Source organism: Leucopleurus acutus (genome assembly GCF_964270905.1).
Source record: "Leucopleurus acutus genome assembly, chromosome: 10".
NCBI lineage: Eukaryota > Metazoa > Chordata > Mammalia > Artiodactyla > Delphinidae > Leucopleurus > Leucopleurus acutus.
This window is the reverse complement of record NC_139153.1, coordinates 6,171,053-6,190,669: the sequence shown is the minus strand read 5'-3', so window position 1 is coordinate 6,190,669 and position 19,617 is coordinate 6,171,053. Positions and strand designations below refer to the sequence as shown.

Sequence of the window (19,617 nt, the reverse complement as noted above, 5' to 3'; positions counted from 1 at the left end):
GGCAGTCATTCTGGAATGACTTGAACCTACTTATTCCAAAGAAAACTGTCACTGATTAAAATACATTTTCAAACTCCACTTGTGGAACTGGCTTTAGAAAGACATAGGAAAAAGCAGCTCATCACTTTATAGGCACACTTACATAGAACTGAGCCTGGCAGAGAATGAGCCCTCTACAAATATCTAATATATATATTTAATCACTGGTGACTGTTTAAAATATTCAAAAGAATGTATCTCGGACCATGAAGGCAACTTCTAAATCACCGGCAGTGTTCTCGGAATGAGATCATCACAGGGTTAAGTGTGTAATTTTCCAGGGTAACTATTTTGAAGACAAGCTTCCGCACCTTACCTATTTAGATGGAAGCTGTTACATTTGTTTGCTTTCAATGTCATGCTGTATTTACATTAAAGATAACAAAATACAAGGTGATCTAACTGCTAAATGAGTATTACAGACTGTAAACTCTACAGAAACTCAAAAGAAAAGGATATAAACATCATCAGACATTGAAAGACAACAAGGCATCTTGCCAGGAATTGAGAATTCAACAGGTTACAGTACTATTCCTGCCTATAAAAAGTTTCAGGTAAAGTTTTATAAATGGAGGCTGAAGGATCTATAGAATTCATGTTGCTGGAAAGGAGCGTGGAGGGCATTCGAAAGGGGGGAGGGGCGAGTCACAGATTAGAAGAACCTAAAGAGGGAATGGGAGGTAAACCAGGACATAAATCAAACTGGAGCTGAGAGACCTTAATCCCTGAGCTTTCTTTTAACAGGCCAGTGGGTGGATGAATCATTACCCAACATGAACTAAAGCAAAGCAACACTATACTACGGGAAAGTGTTCCCAAAAAAAGAGGCCTCTGTGCCACGTTGGTGTTTGTTCACATCTCTCACTCTGGCTGCCTCCTGGTTTCCATGGCCTTGGATTTACCCACTTGGAAAAACAACCCCTCCTTTGAACAATACCAAAATCACTACCTCTGCCCTGCAATTAGACAACAAACATACATATTCCAGCCTCTAGCTGAGGCCGTCAACTCATCCAAAGCAGAGACTATGTATTTTGGCACATCGTACCAATCAGCAGTGTCCTAGCAGGTATTCCAATAAGTAACGGATTATAAGTTAACAGTGAAAAATACCTGGATATTGTCCGATGATAAACCCCCAGCAGGGCTAAAATTTAAGGCTGGTGACACCCCGTACTGGTGAGGACACAGAGTTCCTGGAGCCCTTAGGTGCTGCTGGTGGGAGCGTCAGATGGTACAACCACTTTGGAAAACAGTTGAGCAGTTTCTAAAAAAAGTTCAGCTTACCCAATGACCCAGCAATTCCACCCATGAGTATTTATCCAAGAGAAAGGAGCACATATGTCCACAAAAAGGCTTGTATAAAAATGTTCGGAGGCTGCACCACAAAGTGAACAGACTGAATACCACTGACCTGTATCCTAAAAACGGCTAAAATAACAAATTTTATGGTCTACCTTTGCCACAGTGAAACAACTGTTTAGAGCATCTTTATTCGTCATGGTTAAAACCTGGAAACAAGACAAATGTCCATCAACCTGAGAACAGAAAAGCAAATTGTGATATACTCGTGTGACAGACTACAGCAGGGCCATCCAAAAGAACAAACTACTGATCTGGGCAACAACGTGGACCAATCTCAGGAATATTACGCCGAGCACAAGAAGCTGGAATCAAATGATTCTACTGACGTGCAGCCCAAGAGCAGGCAACACTAATTTATGGCCACTGAGTCGAAGCAGTGGTAACATTACCTCTGGGGGACGGGTACCGCCTAGCGAGGAGGCATGAAGGAACTTCCTGTGGTGATGAAAATGCGCCATGTCTTGATCTGGGTAGTGGTTACAAAAAGTAAAAACAGAGGCGGAAAATTCTTGAACCCATGCCCTTAAGATTTCACCGTAATTAATTATGTCTCAATGCAAACGAAAGAAAAAAAGGAAACCAAACAGGTGGGACACTCCAGTCCATTATCCACATGAAGTCCAAGACTGACTTTTTGTCTAGCCCTCAGCAAACACTCTGTTATCACAAAATAAGAGCTCCCAATAAAAATTCCTTTGGGTTACTGGAGGATCTATCCCAGACAGGGCAATATCTTTTAAGGTCTGACTAGAATAGTTTAAAAAGAACATACAACTAATCCATTGATTTCCTGGGCTTTTTTCTTTTTTAATTCACTGAATTTGTAAATTCTAAATATATATTTTATTCCTATTAGGACCCAAATGAACCATTTGACTATCTTGGGTTTTTTTAAGTTGAGAAGACTGCTATAAACACTAGTTCCCAATATAACAGACAGGTACGATGAAGCAAGGCAGTCTGACTCTGATCACAGTGAATAAACCAAGTAGGAGACTCCACACTCCTAAGATTCCAAAGGAAACTTTTTTCAAGTTTCCTCAACATACGTTTAAGTCCTTCACAAGACAATATGGGAAATCATCCACTCAAAGCTTGGGAATGCTAGTCACTTTTTGAGCGTGGATAAAACTACTGTAAACAGTAAGTCAGCTAAGAGACAGCAACCTGTAATAAGAACGCTTTTCATAACCTGTAATTACCTTCTTTCTTTATTTACATCTTCACTGTGTGCCTCCCATCTTCGCTGTTATGCTCCAAACACTCAGGGATCCTGCTGTCTATTTTGTTGACATCTACATCCCCAGCACATACCACAGTGCCTGGCACGTAACAGGTATTAAATATTTTCCCATAAATGATCAGTTCACTTCATAGACTAAAGGCAAGTGATTAGAAAACAAGATGAGGGGCTTCCCTGGTGGCATAGTGGTTAAGAACCCGCCTGCCAATGCAGGGGACATGGGTTCGAGCCCTGGTCCGGGAAGATCCCACATGCCGCGGAGCAACTAAGCCCGTGCGCCACAACTACTGAGCCCACGCGCCACAACTACTGAGCCCACGCGCCACAACTACGGAAGCCCGCGCACCTAGAGCCCATGCTCCACAACAAGAGAAGCCACCGCAATGAGACGCCCGCGCACCGCAACGAAGAGTAGCCCCCGCTCGTTGCAACTAAAGAAAGCCTGTGCACAGCAACGGAGACCCAACACAGCCAAAAACAAACAAACAGATAAATAAATAAATATAAAAATAAAATGATGAGATCGATGTGTCTCCCCAGTGGGCTGTGCCCCTTCTATTAAAAACAAAAAAACAGATGAGGAGGGGCAGTTATTTCTAAGCAACCAGCCCACTTCAAAATGTTTCTCTACAGACACTGAGCCTTAAAGAGTGCCCCCCCCAACCTTCATATGCCTCCTTTTCCTGGCTCTCTGTCCCCCCTCTAAGAACATTCTAAGCATTAACAAACTCCCTTGTGTTCTCAACTAACTGAGCATCCCTGGGCTAATCACACAATTCCAATGTCTCTTTATCGTTAATGAAAAGACAGTGGAGTGGATTCACTCATAAGCAGACACCACGGTGCTTGATGCTAAGAACAAAGAGACCAAAGACAAAGGCCTGGCCCTCCCAGAGCTTACAGCAAGGCAGACAGGTGAGTACAAATGCTCTGACAGAAGCACACGTGGCACGCCATGCAAACGCAACACCTAACCCTGCCAAGAAGGTAGGGGTCAAGAGGGTCACTTTCCAGAAGAAGCCTCTGCCCTTGAGGGAGAGGCTAACAGGCGTCATGAGAAAGAAGAGGTGGAATTTCAGGAAGAGGCCACAGCTCACTGGAAGGAAGGAGTCGGGTGTGTGTGGACCACAGGTGCAGGTGAAGGAGCGATGGGAGACATGACGTGGGCGACAGAGTAGTGGAGGATGAGGCTGGAGGGGTACATGAGGAATGACACTCCCGTGATGTTACAGACCAAGGCCCAGAGGGAATGTGATGAGAGGTGGGGTCAGTGATGCGGTTATTTTAGTGATAATGAAGAAAACCCATGGAGACCTGACTAAGAGAAGAGTTCCTAGGACCTCTTCAACTTCTTATTCTAGTCTTTGTTCCTAGGTGACCATTCTTATTCTCTATCCCAAATTACCATGTCCGGCAGTGGCCACTTCTCTGAGCTCTAAACCTATATCCTCAACTTTCTAATACTTATCTCTCCTTTGAAATTTCAAAGATCCTTCAAACTCAACACACCCAAAACTAAACTCATGAAACTCACAATCTCACCACAGAACCCAGTCTTCCCCCTGTGTTTCCCGTCTCTGCAAATGGCAGCACCGTCCCTCCACGTGGACAAGCCGGAAGCTGAGGAAGCAGCCACTATCCTCCCCGTCATCTGCCTCTTCCCCTGCTCCCATCCAGAACCACGCCCTTCGGTCTTCTCTCCAAACATCTCTCAAATCTACCCCCTTCTCCAACTCCACGACCACCGCTGTGACATGGGTTGCCACCACCTCTTGCCCAAAGCATCGCACAGTCACGTCCTCTCCTATTTCCTTCCAATCTATTCTCAAGCTCAGAACAAATGTTTATCAGCCTGCATCCCTCTTATGTACCCTCCTACCCACCCCCAGGAGCACATAAAGCCCCTGCCGATGCCGCGCACAGCACCTCGTTCACGATGGAGTGGGGACCCCATAAGTCTCTGAGCCAAGGGATGTAAGAATTCTAAGAATTTGGAACCACCAAGGACGAACAAGTGTCCACTGAACGTGCCACGAGGGTAACATTTAGTGACCCTGTCCAAAAAAGTTTCAATGGAGTCGTGGGAACAGAAATCAGATGACGGTGGAATAAGGAGCGAATGGACAGAAGCTAAACAGAGAACACGGACCTTCTTCCGATAACCTGGATGGCAAGGAAAAGAGATCTAATAGGTAAAAAGGGAACACAAGGTTTAGGGATGGGTTAGTTTTTGTTTTAAAGTTGGGAGAGACTTGTGCGTAAGCACATGATGAAGGGAAAGACCCAAGAAGAGGAAGAAAGGAAATCAGAAAAGAAACCAATCACTGATAAGTCCCTGAGGCCAGAGGGTAGGGACCTGTGAGCATAGATAGAAGAACCAGCCTTTCACTGGGCCTAGGGGAAAGGAAAGAAGGATGGAGTCCGATTCTGAACAGCCTGCAGGCAGGAAAGCCAAGGAGATGCGGTGGTTCCACTATTTTCTCCTTAAATGGTATATAAGGATTCTTCCCACTCTACAAGAAGGCTCGCTCTCATTCTCTCTCTCTGTCGAACAAAATATAAAACCATGTATGGTATACACATGTGTGTATGTATTTTATATATTTATATAGAGAGAAGATGTAAAAATATATTTATATATATATCACTTTATTTTTATATATATATATTCTGTGTTATATTTATTATTGGACGCTAAGAGCAATATTTGATGTCTGCTGTCAGTCCTGGAATTCTACTTCACTCTACCGCTTCCCTCTCTTTATTGAAACAAAGCCTCTAACAGAAAAAGGGCTCCATCATCATCTCCAGAAATTGGTGGTAATTGTTCCCAATGGGGAATTCAGTGCGTCAGTGTTACAAGACTTTACATAGGTTTCACACCGAGAATGACTACTATTTTCCATCCCTCTTACCCTCCACGCCATAGAACTTCTAGCCTGGTACTATAGCTGCTATTACATATTTCTTTAAAAAGCTACCCAAATCACTCTCCTGGGTGATTTTAAGCACTGGCAAAGAGGTCAGAGGTTTCCAGCAGGGAAATAAAACACGGTTCTCTGTGGGGTCAGCCAATAGTTTATCAGTTGCTCATCAAAAAAAAACAATAGTTTAAAAGGACACGCATAGTAAGAAAGGGAGCAAGTGGGTACAGGAGAAAGCTGCCGACAACGAAATAAAATTTTAAATTAATCCCTTGTCACTTTAATAGGGCTGCCACGTCATGGAAGGTGTGTCTGTTTTCAAAGGGGGGGAAACATGCAGAAATCTGCACTCATCACTCCCTCGACCGGTAAGAGGGAAACAGCACAGGCTCTGTCCAGCGTAAGGTGAGGGAGTGTGAACACTGTGCTACACTGCTCGGCAGAAAGCATCTGCCTCAAACCCTTCAATTCTGGAATTCACTCCATTAAAATCTAATCATTAGCCAAGAAGGATTAACAGGCAACTCTTTTCATGCAAAACAGATATAAAATAAACACCAAGAGGGATACATACGGATGATTCTTCTTCATTCATAATTTTAGGTGGTGCATGAGGCCGCCTATTGTTTCAGCTCTTTGTTGCTCTCCAGCAGCCATCTCTATACAATGCAGAGTATTGTTTGAGTACTGGAACAAACAATTTAAGCTCTTTCTGTACATCTAAAAGTCCCTGCATTACCATCCAAGGAAACCTGGCGCTGCGACAAAGCTGACTTGTAACAAGTCTCAGCCTTCAAGCAAATTGCTCATTAATGCACAACTAAAGTTTCTGTTCAGACCCTAATTAACCTATGTATCTCCAGAAGTGTCCCCCCACCCTCCCCCAATCCTGTGCTCTCCAAAACTAGGCAGAATTTTTGGTTTGAATTTTATTTTATTTATTTTTTTATACAGCAGGTTGTTATTAGTTATCCATTTTATACACATCAGTGTATACATGTCAATCCCAATCTCCCAATTCATCCCACCCCCTCACCCCGCCCCCCCCGCCACTTTCCCCGCTTGGTGTCCATACGTTTGTTCTCTACATCTGTGCTGGGCAGAATTTTTCTAACACACAATTTTCCATTACGCATGGATGCTGGTGGGCTTTAACAGTGGTGACGACTGTGACCAAAATACTGACTCAAAAAAAAGTTCAGACCAAAGCAACACGACGTCTGTTAACAGGGGAGCAGCAGGTGAGTGAAAAGGGAGGCTGGGACGCCCGCGAAAGTTCCAGGGTGAAGCTGCCCCCCACCCGAGAAGCAGGCTTCATATGGAGAAAACAACCTCTTAGGACATGGCCACTACTTTAAAAGATCTCATAAACAAGACACAGAGAAGACTTACAGGATAATTCCAATCAAATAGGGCTAAAAAAAACCCACAAAAAAACAAAAAAAAAACCACCAGACAAAATTAAGCTAATTTGTCTAGAATGGCACACATAGGTAGTAAACGTATAAAGAAAAGCAAGTTACAACTGCGACGCCCTCTTGGGGTCGGGAGGAATTCTGACTGGGAGAGAATACTTGAAGGAGGCAGTTGAATACTTCTTCACCTGATAATGATTACAAGGTTGATTATTTTTAAACTATAAATTACACATATGTTTTATGTACTTTTATGTCTATATATGTTCCATAACAAAAAATGTTAAGAGACCGAGACACACAGAGAGAGACAGACAGACACAGACAGAGAAAGATCAACCCAAGACCTAACACATTCCTTAGCAGAGCAGAGGCATTCCATACATGTTTAAGAGAATGGATACTGGGTTACAAAAGCACAGTACTGAGTCTTCTCCAATCACTTACTAAATATTTTTCAGTTTGTTATGTTTACAGACTTCTTTGCAAACAGATGGGTGAAATGTTAAGAGTTCAGAAAAGATCATACAAATAGCCACAAATTAAAGACAACTTTCAGAAGAGATTTTCTATTTTATTTAGCATAAATAAACATTCTTTCAACTAGAAGTGATTCACATTGTTAGGATTAAAACAGATCCTGTATACAATACACTGAAATTAAAACAATCTACAGAATTCTAAGAAAGAAAATGCAGAAAAGGCAAGATAAGAAAGCAAACTGATGGCAATAATCCCTCAGAACGTAGTAGAACATGTAACATTCAGGAAGGCAGAGAGAAAGAAAGCAAGAGAGAAAATCAAAATTTCAGACACTGCTTTTAAAATAAAGTGGTTGAAGTTTTCGGGGGGCTGGGGTGGGGGGAGCGGCTGATATACGAATTCATTAAAAAATAAAAGGGAGAGGGACTATTTTGTAAGACAAACTGACGTTGCTGAGGAAGGCTTGAGCTCAGCTCCAAGGAGCCCAGTATATACATAGACACCACTAAATATAAACAGTCACGGAATAAACGTGCAGATACAGAGAGATAAAACAGATACAGTCAGAAACAATCCCTGGTAAGACTGATTTTATATCTTTGTGTACATGCAGAAGTGCTAAATCTGGATCTAATTTCTTCACGACAAAACCCAGTTCTCTGCAACATCCTCACAATAAAGCAGAACCGAACTATTAAGGAGAGGTATCGAATCTTCTCACACGCAGAGGGGGAATTTCCTCATATCTTACGGTGTGTTTTTAAAATAATCTTCCTTCACAGCGAACGAATCCAAACACCCTAGGAATTGAAGGCCCTGAGGACGAGAGTGAAGTAAGGCGGAAGGAAGGAAGAGAAATCCGCCTTCCAAAACAAAGCTGGTGTGGGTTCCAAGAAACAGCCAAGTAAAATAATCCTTCCAGAAAAGGGTAGAGAAACAAGGGAGGGGAGCCGGAAGGAAGGAGGGGATAATCACACGTTCCCTCCCAAACTGGAGATAGAAGGAATACGTACTGGCCAGGTCCTCGCGGGAGAGCTCTTGGGCTCACCTGAGTTTGTTTTATTAACCAAGCTCCTCCCAACCTCTCCTCCTCTCCCCCTCCCCCCTCTCTCTCCAGCTCTCCTTCCCCCCTCCCCCTTCACTCCCGACCCTCTCCTACAAATTAAAAGCTACAGTAAAATGAATTTCCACAGCAAAACAGCTGCAGACACTTTACCTCACCCCTGGGTGAAGAGCTGGTCACTTGATGTTCGGGGCGGGGGACAGAATACAGCCAGTACAAAGCAGCTCTGCTCTGTGCCCTTTTCAACTCACTAGTACCGGACACTCCTAAGTTTCCTGATGCCTCTGAGCTCATTAGACAAAGAACAATGAAACCAGGACTCCATTAAACTGCTGCTGGTTAAACTGGCAGAAAACAAAAGAAATCCGTCAGCAGGGCATGGGCCTCGCTCACATCCCTAGTAGGGTCTCACTCGACTCAACCACCCTCGTTGTGTACATTTTCCTTTCAATTCCAGAAAATTCATTTATATGTAGCCTGTGATGAAACAAGTGATAATTAAGTTCTGAAACAATGAACAGCTCTAAAAGTCCAGGAACTTGTAATGCTCTTCTCTTAAACTTTCAGAAGATCTGAAGATACAATCTATTCTTCCTTTCTCCCAATATAAATCACACCATTAAATTAAAAGGGAAGAATTCTTCTACCAAATTACACGTTAATGGCTCTTAACCCATAATTAAAGTATCACTAACAGCAGCTTAAAGCCACGGCCAACCAGGAGTACATTTATTAGGACCTAAGTTTTCAGCACTAAGTAATTATGTAAATAGAACTATCAGCCATCTTGAGAAAAGTCCATGGTCGAACCAGCTCCCTGGTCCCTTGAGGAAACCCTCTGTGACTGGCATCTACACAGGGCCTCCTCCCCTGCAGTCAGAGCAAAGTTAGCAAAGCTACGTGCCAAAGGAGCGAGGAAAGCGAATTCCGAGGACTCTCCTCGCCTAGAGCCCTGATTACCGTCTTCCCTGATTATCACAAGAGTTTGGGAACCTAGACCAACAACTGGTTTCAGAGCAAAGAAGAATCCAGGTCAGACTCAGCTGTGCATCGTGATCCAAGATGCTGTCCCTGTGCTGCGGGCTGTGAAGGTCCCTGGGACAGAGCATGGCCCCTAACATCAAGGAGGTGATGATTAATTAAGGAGGCAAGACATCAAATAATTTTGGAGAGGTGGTGCGGTATAGAAGAATCACAGACTAACTGAAACCACTTTGCTCCTCCATTCAATTCTGTCACAAACTTTCTGAATAAACTCGGACAGACAAGTTACCTCTCTAGGTCTCAGTTTTCTTGGCAAAAACAAGGCAAATGTATTAGCTATATCTAAGGCCCTGGATAGCTCTGCAATAATTAGATAATTAGAGAACATGAGACAGTATAAAATTAAGTGCTAAATTATACAGCAGCGACCACAGCTGCCGACAGAGAGATTTCATTGATTTCTGAGTCCACCACTTCCTGAGAGCCACACCAGGCACTGTGCCAGGACTCAGGGATACAGTGACCAAGACAAAGCCCCGCCTTCATGAGGCTTTCGGTCTATTAGTGGCGCATTCTCAGGAGTTCAGAGGGGAAAAAATGAAGGCTCCTTTTCAAGGAGATAGAGGCAATACTGGGATTCAAGTGGGTATAATTTGAACATATGGTAGGAAGGGTGATGAATGATGAACTGGCTAACTGTTGAGAATTTCAGTAATAAACCAGAGACTTTTGAAAAGACACATTAATACCCAAGCAGAGTTCTGCTAACTGGCTTATCACCAATGAAGGTAGTTAGTTTCCATAAGTTAGCCAAACGCAGATTCTTCCTGCCCTTTGCCAATCATCTTCTCCTATCCCAAAAGGTCCCCACCCCAAATCTATTTGTGGTTCATTTTTTTTCCTTAATTCTCTTTTCAATTATGCTTGTGGATTTCTATGGTGAAAGTCAGGAGCAGACACCCAGCAGAGAGTCCATATCTAAGCCATCTGGAGTCTACCCTAAATGTGGGGTTTTAGGAAGACCTTGTAGGCTATGAGAGAATTGGCTAAAAAAGACCTATTTGTGTATAAGTTCCTAGAGAGGCTGAGGAAAGATGGCGCAGACACATGGTTTATTTTGTGGAGTAGAGCTCTAATACAAATAAGGAAAACAGTATAACTAACCTAGAGAATAATTGACCATCAACATCTTACCTTCTTAAGACTAAAAATTCAGAAAACTATTTTGTCCCTTATTTTTAAGAGACGTGAAACATGCCTGGGCCCTAAGTGAAATCAAACACTGCCCACCAACTGTACATTCCGTTTTGCAAATAACTTCCCTGGAATGCTGGTGAGCTGATAGATTTAATACGAATACTCTCAAAGTGCTGGACTTAAAAGGAACAATAACTATTCCAACTTTTCTTACCCCCCCCCAAAAAAATCCCATCTAAGATTTATGCCCATCTTCTAAACACCCTTTTGAGTTCAGAGCAGATGTGTGCAATGTTTACACTGAGAAAACCACTAGGACATAAACAGCCCACTATAAACACCACTCAGATTTTGCTGTGCTTTTCTTCATTTCCTGTGTATTTATTTTGGTGTTAAAGTAATGTTAACTTTCATAATAAGGAAAATAGCAGCAGATGTTTAAACCAAACAGACTACAGCACATCATCCCACACATCTACTCAACTTTCAGAATCAAAGTTTCTTCCTCCCAATTAAGGAGGGAGCCTAGAAGACCACTCTCGTGTATGGTACCTACTAAACAACAGATCAACCTGGACAAGCTTTCCGTAAGCTTTTCCTCACCACCTGCAGACACAAAAAATTAACGTGGTATCAATTTCCTAATAATCCCTATATTCCCCTCTCAGGCTGATTATTAGGCTTTGTTTTATTCTGAAAATATCTTAGTACTCAATGACAAAGACAATCCAACAGAAAGTGCCTTAAAAGTTTTCAGTTTCTTGTTCACTGAAAAAAAATTCTTTTAAACTAACTGCAATGTTCATTTCACAGGAAACACGCCTGGTGGCTTGCTGCTTAGACCACTCTAAAACGGACTTGAGGACACAGGGGGGACGGGAAGGGGAAGCTGGGACGAAGTGAGAGAGTAGCACTGACATACATACACTACCAAATGTAAAATAAGATAGCTAGTGGGAAGCAGCTGCACAGCACAGGGAGATCAGCTCGGTGCTTTATGACACTTAGAGGGGTGGGAATAGGGAGGGTGGAGGGAGGCTCCAGAGGCAGGGGATACAGGAGTATTTGGATACGTATAGCTGATTCACTTTGTTGTACAGCAGAAACTAACACAACATTGTAAAGCAATTATACTTCAATAAAGATGTAAAAAAAAAAGTCTGCCTTTTAAATGAGTGACTTTAGAAACAGGATGATACCTAAAGCAGCAGATTCAAAGAAAGCAATTCACCAAAATTCGCATTCCTGGAACAAGCAGGATTAAAAAAAAAAAAAAAAAAAAAGACTACTTTAAATATGAGATTCTCATCCACAAAGTTAAATAAAACCAAGAATGAGATTTTTTCCTTGAAGGGGAAAGGGTAAGTTTTTGACTGCTTGGGCAACAGGGCTAAAGTTTCTACACGAAAAATACAAGTGGATCGGCTCACCCTCCCAAGTTTCTTCCATGTTTTCTCTTTCTAGAGCAATGTTCAGTTCACTATAGGCAGAGACATGGAAACTTCTGCTGAATCAGAAGGGAGATGTCTCCTTGATTTGTATGTGGTTAAACAAAAAACACTTCCCCTGCCAAGCTGAATTCCCCCGGAGATGTGTCTCCAGCTACTCAGACTCAGACCATTACCACTTTTTCAAATCGCACGTAGATAATGTTGGATTAAGAAATTCCCTTTTTCTCTTCTTACTACTAATAGAGACAGCTTGAAATACTACAGGGCAGTGGGGAAATACCTCATGGTTTAGTAGGAGGTAATAAGTGATAAGATTTCCGAGTTGTTTTTTTGTTTTTGTTTTTTAATTTAGCTTTCTGGTTGGTGGGTTGTGCAATCACTTCCACAAGGGACAGGAGTGTGGAAGGAACATCCTTCAATGTCAGAACTCTCCCAGAGCTGTACAGGAAACGGGAAATCAGACAAAGGGCCAGTCTGTGCTCTGTGACATGGGTGCCCTTCCAGGCCCCCAAACTGAATAGAAAAATTCTTCATTGTTTGGGACAATCGCTCTTGAACACAAAAACGCACTGTAACTTTCTGTTCCCCTCTACGTGAAAATCCAAAGTTCTTGCTGGCTGTTGGACTACAACAGGAATACTGTACGTAGATAGTGTAAGTATGAAAGCAAAAAAAAAAAAAAAAGAGAGAGAGAGAGAGAGAAAACCTGGCATGTTTAACTTTTTACTTGGGTCCAGAAGTTCCTCCTCTAAAGAAAACACCAACAGAAATCAAAAAAGAAATACAATTTAAAAGAGTTTAAAATGTGAGGAGTGAGTGTGTTGCAAGCATAAAGCAAACTTTTAACAATGTATATTTTCCCACCTCCCCGCCCCTGCCCCGCCCCCACCTCCACTGTAACCCCTGAAGGCTAAGATACAAACAACAAACTTTGTCCTGAAAACAGTACCTAAGAACCGCTTGCCTTTCAAAGCATCCTAAAGTCTCAAGAAAGAGAACAAAATGCACAGAAGGCAATGAGAACCGGAAAGGAGGAGTGGCCTTGACCCAAGCAATAGGGCAGCAGTTTCTAGAAGGGAACATCTACCTTCATAGCACAGAATCCCGATGTTGTTGTTCATCTTGTCCAAGTACTGGTAGTTCAACAGGTCCATCTTCATAAATAGCATTTATTGGGCTAGCACAGAAAACCAGCTCTTTGCTTTCGCCCCGAAAAAGTACGTTTCCAAAATCAACTAGTGCTGAGCAGCTCCTGGCTCTTCTCTTAAACTTCACAAAGACGGAGGCCCGGCCTCGGGTCAAACCAAAGTAAAATGAAAAAAAAAAAAAAAGACGCACACAAAATCGAACTTGCAGAAAACCCTTCAAGGGTTCGTGGGCAGACGGTATACGTCCTGGATCCTCAATGGAACATTTAAAAATCGTTTCAGAAGTCTTTACGGGTCTTTCTTCGACGTAAGAAAGGAGCAAGGAAGGAAAACCCGAAGCCCATTTCCTAGGACAAAGCCGCGCTCGCGCCGCTCACAGCCCGCTGCGAGTTCACTGCGCTGACACGCCGACTATGCCTGGAATGACTCGTATGTGGACGAGCTTCCTCTTCCCAGCGGGAGGGAGCGCGGAGCATGCTCACTGAATCCTCGGGGCTCTTCACATGTCAGGGATGTTTTCTGCACAAGATCAGGCTCTAAATGTACTAAGTGTTTGAAAGAAAGAGAAGGAGGAGGTGGAGAGTCTGCAGGAGGGGCCGGGGCAGAGCTGCTCTTGACAGGAAGCAGCCCTGCCGCTGCAAAACCGGAGGAGGGAAGAGAAAACCCAGGAAGTCGCTTTTTCAGGAGCTGAGTACAAAGTCAAAAATCCATCATGGAAGCAAACTTCCATGGAATTTAACTCTGGTGTAGCTTCACTTTTGGGTTTCAGAAACCCACAGTGCTTTGCTGTGGTACATATACCACATATTTCTTTTCTTTCCTTCCTTCTCTTTTAAAAGTCGTTTTACAAGGTCCATTTACACTTTAACTGTATATTTAAAATTTCAATGTCATGTTACATATAACTTCTCTCATAATTCTCATAACAACTCACATAAACACGTCAGGGATGGTATCACCTTTTTACAGCAGCGGAAACTGGGGCTCAGAGGGATTAAATAATGGTATATGGCTCCCAAAATAGTTGGTAGAACTACTTTTAGAGTGTGTTATTCCCTTAAAACCTTCTAAAAAATAAGGAGGGGAAGAGGGAGAGAGAAAGATAAGGAGAAACAGGAAGAGAGAAAGAGAAAGAGAGAGAGTTTAAGGAAGTAAGACTACATATCCCAAACACGAAGCCTACCTGACACGATGGGCGGGAGGGATAAAATTATTTTCACTTTGCACATAGGAAAGCTGTCCCCTCTGTGTTTTAGAGGCTAACAGAACAGCATGCCAGCACATCACGTCTTACTGTAAGGACCTGGGCCTTAAACTTCACATCTCCAACATCCAGCACAAGTGGTGCCCAAAAGCTATTTACTGAGTCCGTAAATCACTGAAAGTTCAGAATCTTCAGCACGTGAAGAACACACTGGCAAAATAAAGGGGAAAAAATCGTTTTCTCTTTGGAGGTGGCACCTAGCTTTTGGCACCATGAATAGACTAGTAATTCACCACAGGAGGTGTTTCTATGCTAATACTATTGTATGCTATTTGGAGATTTAGAAAATACCAAGGGGTGTGCTATACTGTAGACCAAGACTGGACATTGTAATACTCTAAAATAAGAACTGGATAAATAATTTCAAGGGCTTATATGTTAAAAGATCAGCAGTTGCATTTTGGGTAACAGGCACGTTCACGACAAGTTGTTCTAATTGAATCCTATTTGGAGATAAATACAACACCCAATACTGCTGCCGTCCCTGCTGCAATAGGAGTAACTGGCATAGCAGCAGGTGAAGGAGGCAACAGAAAAATCGAGATCTCACAAGCTTTAGTTTACAAGGCTATTTATTAATGCTAGATTACATATTCTAGAATCTGAATAAGCTATACTGAAAGGCATGTACACCATCAATTGTAATTAAAATACTTGATGGTACTTGACGGGGAGGGTCAGAAGAAAACTCTTACAGCACCTAATATATATTATTGTACTTAATCTTAATATCTTTAGGTACAGATTCAAGTTCAACTGATAGTTTTGGTTCAAATTCAATTACCCAGCTGGTTGTGGAGAACAATTACTGTGCTACATTCTTTGACGTAAGTTCTCAATCAGAAAACGTTATGAGTCATTAGCACACCCCATACGGGAGAAAGCTGGCTGCACCCTAGAACCAGTGTGGAGTTTTTAAAAATCCTGAGGCTGTGGGTACACCCCAAAATAATCTGAGGGGGTGGGGCCCAGTGTTGGGATCGATTTTAAAGAGTCCCAGGCGATTCTAACATGCGCCCAAGATTGAGAACCACCGCTTTTATCTCAGAGGGAAAAAAATCACCTGCCTTCAGATACTTCATTTTACACACCTTATTTCGAGAAGGGAAGTTTTCTTTTTAAAGTTCAGTGATTTAACCAGATCCAAACAATCCAGTGGTAACGATATGAGTAAAATATTTAGTAACTTCCCTTTAATGACTCAGTGTCACTTACAATGTAGTTTTCACTCTCCAAGAGGCAACCACCCATGTGGGCACAGGCCCACAGGTACACCTTGACCTGTGTTTGCAATGAGCAGAGGGAAAATAAAATCCCCAGCCCCCACCGCGTGTTTCCCACTAATCTGGACGCTACTGTGGTCCTACTTAGAGCTACAGACGAGGAGAGTGAACAGGTAGAAACTTTGACAGCAATTTGACAGAGTCATCTTAGGTCCTGTAAATCTTCCAGGCAGGCAGTCTGAGAAGCCCCGCCCTGAAGGGTGGCGGCCACACCTGCCGACTCCGCAGGGCTGCCAGTCCCTGCGGCTGGACCTATCCTATCACAGCTCCCCACATCGTCCACCTTCCGCTTCAAGCAGTGAACTACCTACAGTTACTCTCGAAAACCAAATTATTTCATGTCTCAGTGCACACGCTCCCTCTTTGTGCAAGACTTTTCCAGCCTCTCTCCCAGCAAACACCCATTCTTCCTTCAGGACTTGGCACACGTCTCCTTTGTCCTGTGGGACCCCCGTCCCTCTGAGTCCTCACTCCCAGGCCTGTACCATCATTTGCCCACCAACATGCTTCCATCCTATGCACGTCCAGGCTTTAGGAGCAAGGGCTATGCCTTCTATACCTCTGCAGGGTTGGTCTGGCAGGAGCCTGACACACGGCAGGCCATCAATAAATTCCTGTTGAATCCAATCTCTAAGATGAAAACACCTCAAAGGCAGACTCTCCATCTCCCCCTCCCTACTCCCAGCACATACCAGATTATCTAACTCAACGTTTCTCCAACTGGATTCTGTCAGAATCTTCTGGGGACACAAGTCCTCACATCTGAGGAAAACTCATGTAGATTCTGATCAGGCTTCAGGTTATGGTCAACATACCCAGCGAAAAACTCCAAGCGCTGGAAAATGTCAGTGCTTCTCAAGTTCATTCACAGACTAACACTGTCATAATTAAACTACCAACAGAATTCTTCTTAAGGAAACTGGAAGGATGGTTCTAAATTTTATCCACCAAAAAAAAAAAAAAATCAGGTAGAAAGTTGGGTTTTTTTGGATGAAGAAATTTGATCTATCAGATATTTAAAACATAAAGCTACGGTATAGCATAGGAAACTATACTTGATATTTTGTAATAACCTATATGGGAAAGAACCTGAAGAAGAATCATATATATACCTATATATATGTACACATATAACTGAATCACTTTACTGTATACCTGAAACTAACACAACATTGTAAATGAACTCTACTTCAATAAAATAAAACAAATAAATAAGGCAAAGAACATTTTGGGGGTGGAACTGGAAAGAGAATAAGAAAAATGAAGCAGATATTGTCACATAGTAAAAACCTTAAAAACTGTAAGAAAATGTTCAGACTATCTAATTCGGAATAGGGAAACATTTTCTAAGCCTGAAGAAGAATTAAATCAAAGAAAGAAGTCACAGAGGAAACTACTGTAGAATTTGACTGAATATACAAATTTTATGTTTCGTACATCTGAAAACACCAAAACCAAGTAGAGAGGCAAAGCAGAAGAATATATTTGTGACATATACCATGGTGGATGAAGGATGAATGTTCTTGGTATATAAACATTAAAGAAGAGAAAATAAGAAAAAAATTAATCTAAATTATTTTTAAATGAGCAAAGAACATGAGAAACAAATGGCCAAATACAGTTTTAAAAAGCCTATTCGAGGGACTCCCCTGGCGGTCCAGTGGTTAAGACTCCACGCTTCCACTGCAGGGGGCACAAGTTCGAGCCCTGGTCGCGCGGAAGATCCCGCAAGCCACGCAGCATGGCCCAAAATATAAACAAATAAAAGATAAAATAAATACACTTTAAATTTTTTTCTTAAAAACAAGCCTATTCAACCTCATTAAAAATAGAAAAAATACAAATTAAAAACAATTAAGTGATTCTCTACCTGCCAAATTAACAAAAAGAGAAAGCATTTCAATCTTATTTAATGCTGGTGAGGTGAGCTGCCATTGGAATTTGTGTCACTGCTAGTAAAAGTGTAAGCAGTCCATGCCTTTCTACAAAGCAGTCAACATACACATCAAGCTGTCTGTAGTGCTGAAAATGTTCACATCCTTTCCTTGCTCTGGACTCTAGTTCTAGAACTCTGCTTTAAGAAAATAATAAGATTTGGTCAAAGAATTACATAAAGATGCTTATCATGCTTCTATTTATAATAATGAAAATTTGAAAACCTAAAAGTCCAAAAATAAGGGAATGAATGAAAACTGTGGTATATCAATGACAGAATAGTATGCAACCATTATAATTCCTTCTAAAAAATATAATGACAGGGGCTTCCCTGGTGGCGCAGTGGTTGAGAGTCCACCTGCCGATGCAGGGGACACGGGTTCGTGCCCCGGTCCGGGAAGATCCCACATGCCATGGAGCGGCTAGGCCCATGAGCCATGGCCGCTGAGCCTGTATGTCTGGAGCCTGTGCTCCGCAACGGGAGAGGCCACAACAGTGAGAGGCCTGCGTACCACCAAAAAAAAAAAAAAAAAAAAAAAAAAATATATATATATATATATATATATATATATAAAAAATGACAGGAGAAAATGATATACTCAAAACGTATGCTAATGGAACTACATATGTTAAGTGAAAACAAGCAAATAAAAAATATAAAAATAGTATGTACACTAAACAATTTTGCTTATGTATTTATAAGTATACACACATATGCAGAAAGAAATATACACACACATGCATTTAAAAGACTGTACTAGAGAAAACAATAATTCAGAAAGATACATGCACCCCAATGTTCAATGAAGCACCATTTACAGTAGACAGGACATGGAAGCAACCTAAATGTCCATCAATAGAAGAATGGATAAAGATGTGGTACATACACACAATGGAATATCACTCGGCCATAAAAAGCAACGAAACTGTGCAATTTGCAGAGACGTGGATGGACCTAGAGACTGTCATACAGAGTGAAGTAAGTCAGAGAGAGAAAAACAAATATCGTGTAATACCTCTTATATGTGGAATCTAGAAAAATGATACAGATGAACTTATCTGCAAAGCAGAAATAGAGACACAGACTTAGAGAATGGACATATGGATACCCGGGGGGAAGGGGAGGGTGGGATGAATTGGGAGATTGGGATTGACATATACACACCACCGTGTATAAAACAGATTACTAATGAGAACCTACTGTATAGCACAGGGAACTCTACTCAGTGCTCTGTGGTGACCTAAATGGGAAGGAAATCCAAAAAACAGGGGATATATGTATAGCTGTAGTTGATTCACTTTGCTGTACAGCAGAAACTAGCACAGCATTGTAAAGCAACTATACTCCAATAAAAATTAATTTAAAATGAAAAACAAGAAAAAAAAAGAAAAGGAATAAAATAAATAAAAATAAATAAATGATTGGAAAGCATACCAAAATGTTAACAGTGCTTGTCTTGGAGGGGTAGGCATTTTTTACATTTTCCTGTGTCTCTAATTTACCTGCAAAGACTATATTCCTTATATAATCAATGTGAGGGTGAAGGAAGGTCCTCACTTTTTAAAAAGCAGGGACATATGAGAAAATATGCCCTGGTGAGGCATAAGCAATGGATCATTTATATCTAATTTTTGAACACCGTGAAATGTCCTTTTCATTAGGATTTAACAGCTAAAGATTTAAAAATTCCAAACATTTATTTAGAACTCTGTAAGATTTAAAGATGTTTATAATGAGGTATCTGTCCTAAAGAACAGTCTACAATACGGCGGTGTATGTCAATTGTATCTCAGTAAAACTGGGGGGCTAAGGAAAACAGTCT

The 19,617-nt window shown here is 41.8% G+C and overlaps 1 protein-coding gene across 2 annotated transcripts in view; it reads right to left on the bottom strand.

Annotated features, from left to right (window-relative positions):
* The window catches only part of VGLL4 (vestigial like family member 4), a 153,088-nt gene that overhangs the window by 67,621 nt on the left and 65,850 nt on the right, over positions 1–19,617 (bottom strand). Inside the window, exon 1 of one of the 2 annotated variants that reach the window (XM_082848863.1) lies at positions 13,252–13,682. The exons of the other annotated variant lie outside the window; for it this stretch is intronic. Coding sequence (XP_082704989.1) covers positions 13,252–13,333 — 82 coding nt within the window. The 5' untranslated portion in view covers positions 13,334–13,682. Of the gene's footprint in view, positions 1–13,251; positions 13,683–19,617 lie in introns of those variants that run through there. 2 annotated transcript variants of the gene reach the window in all.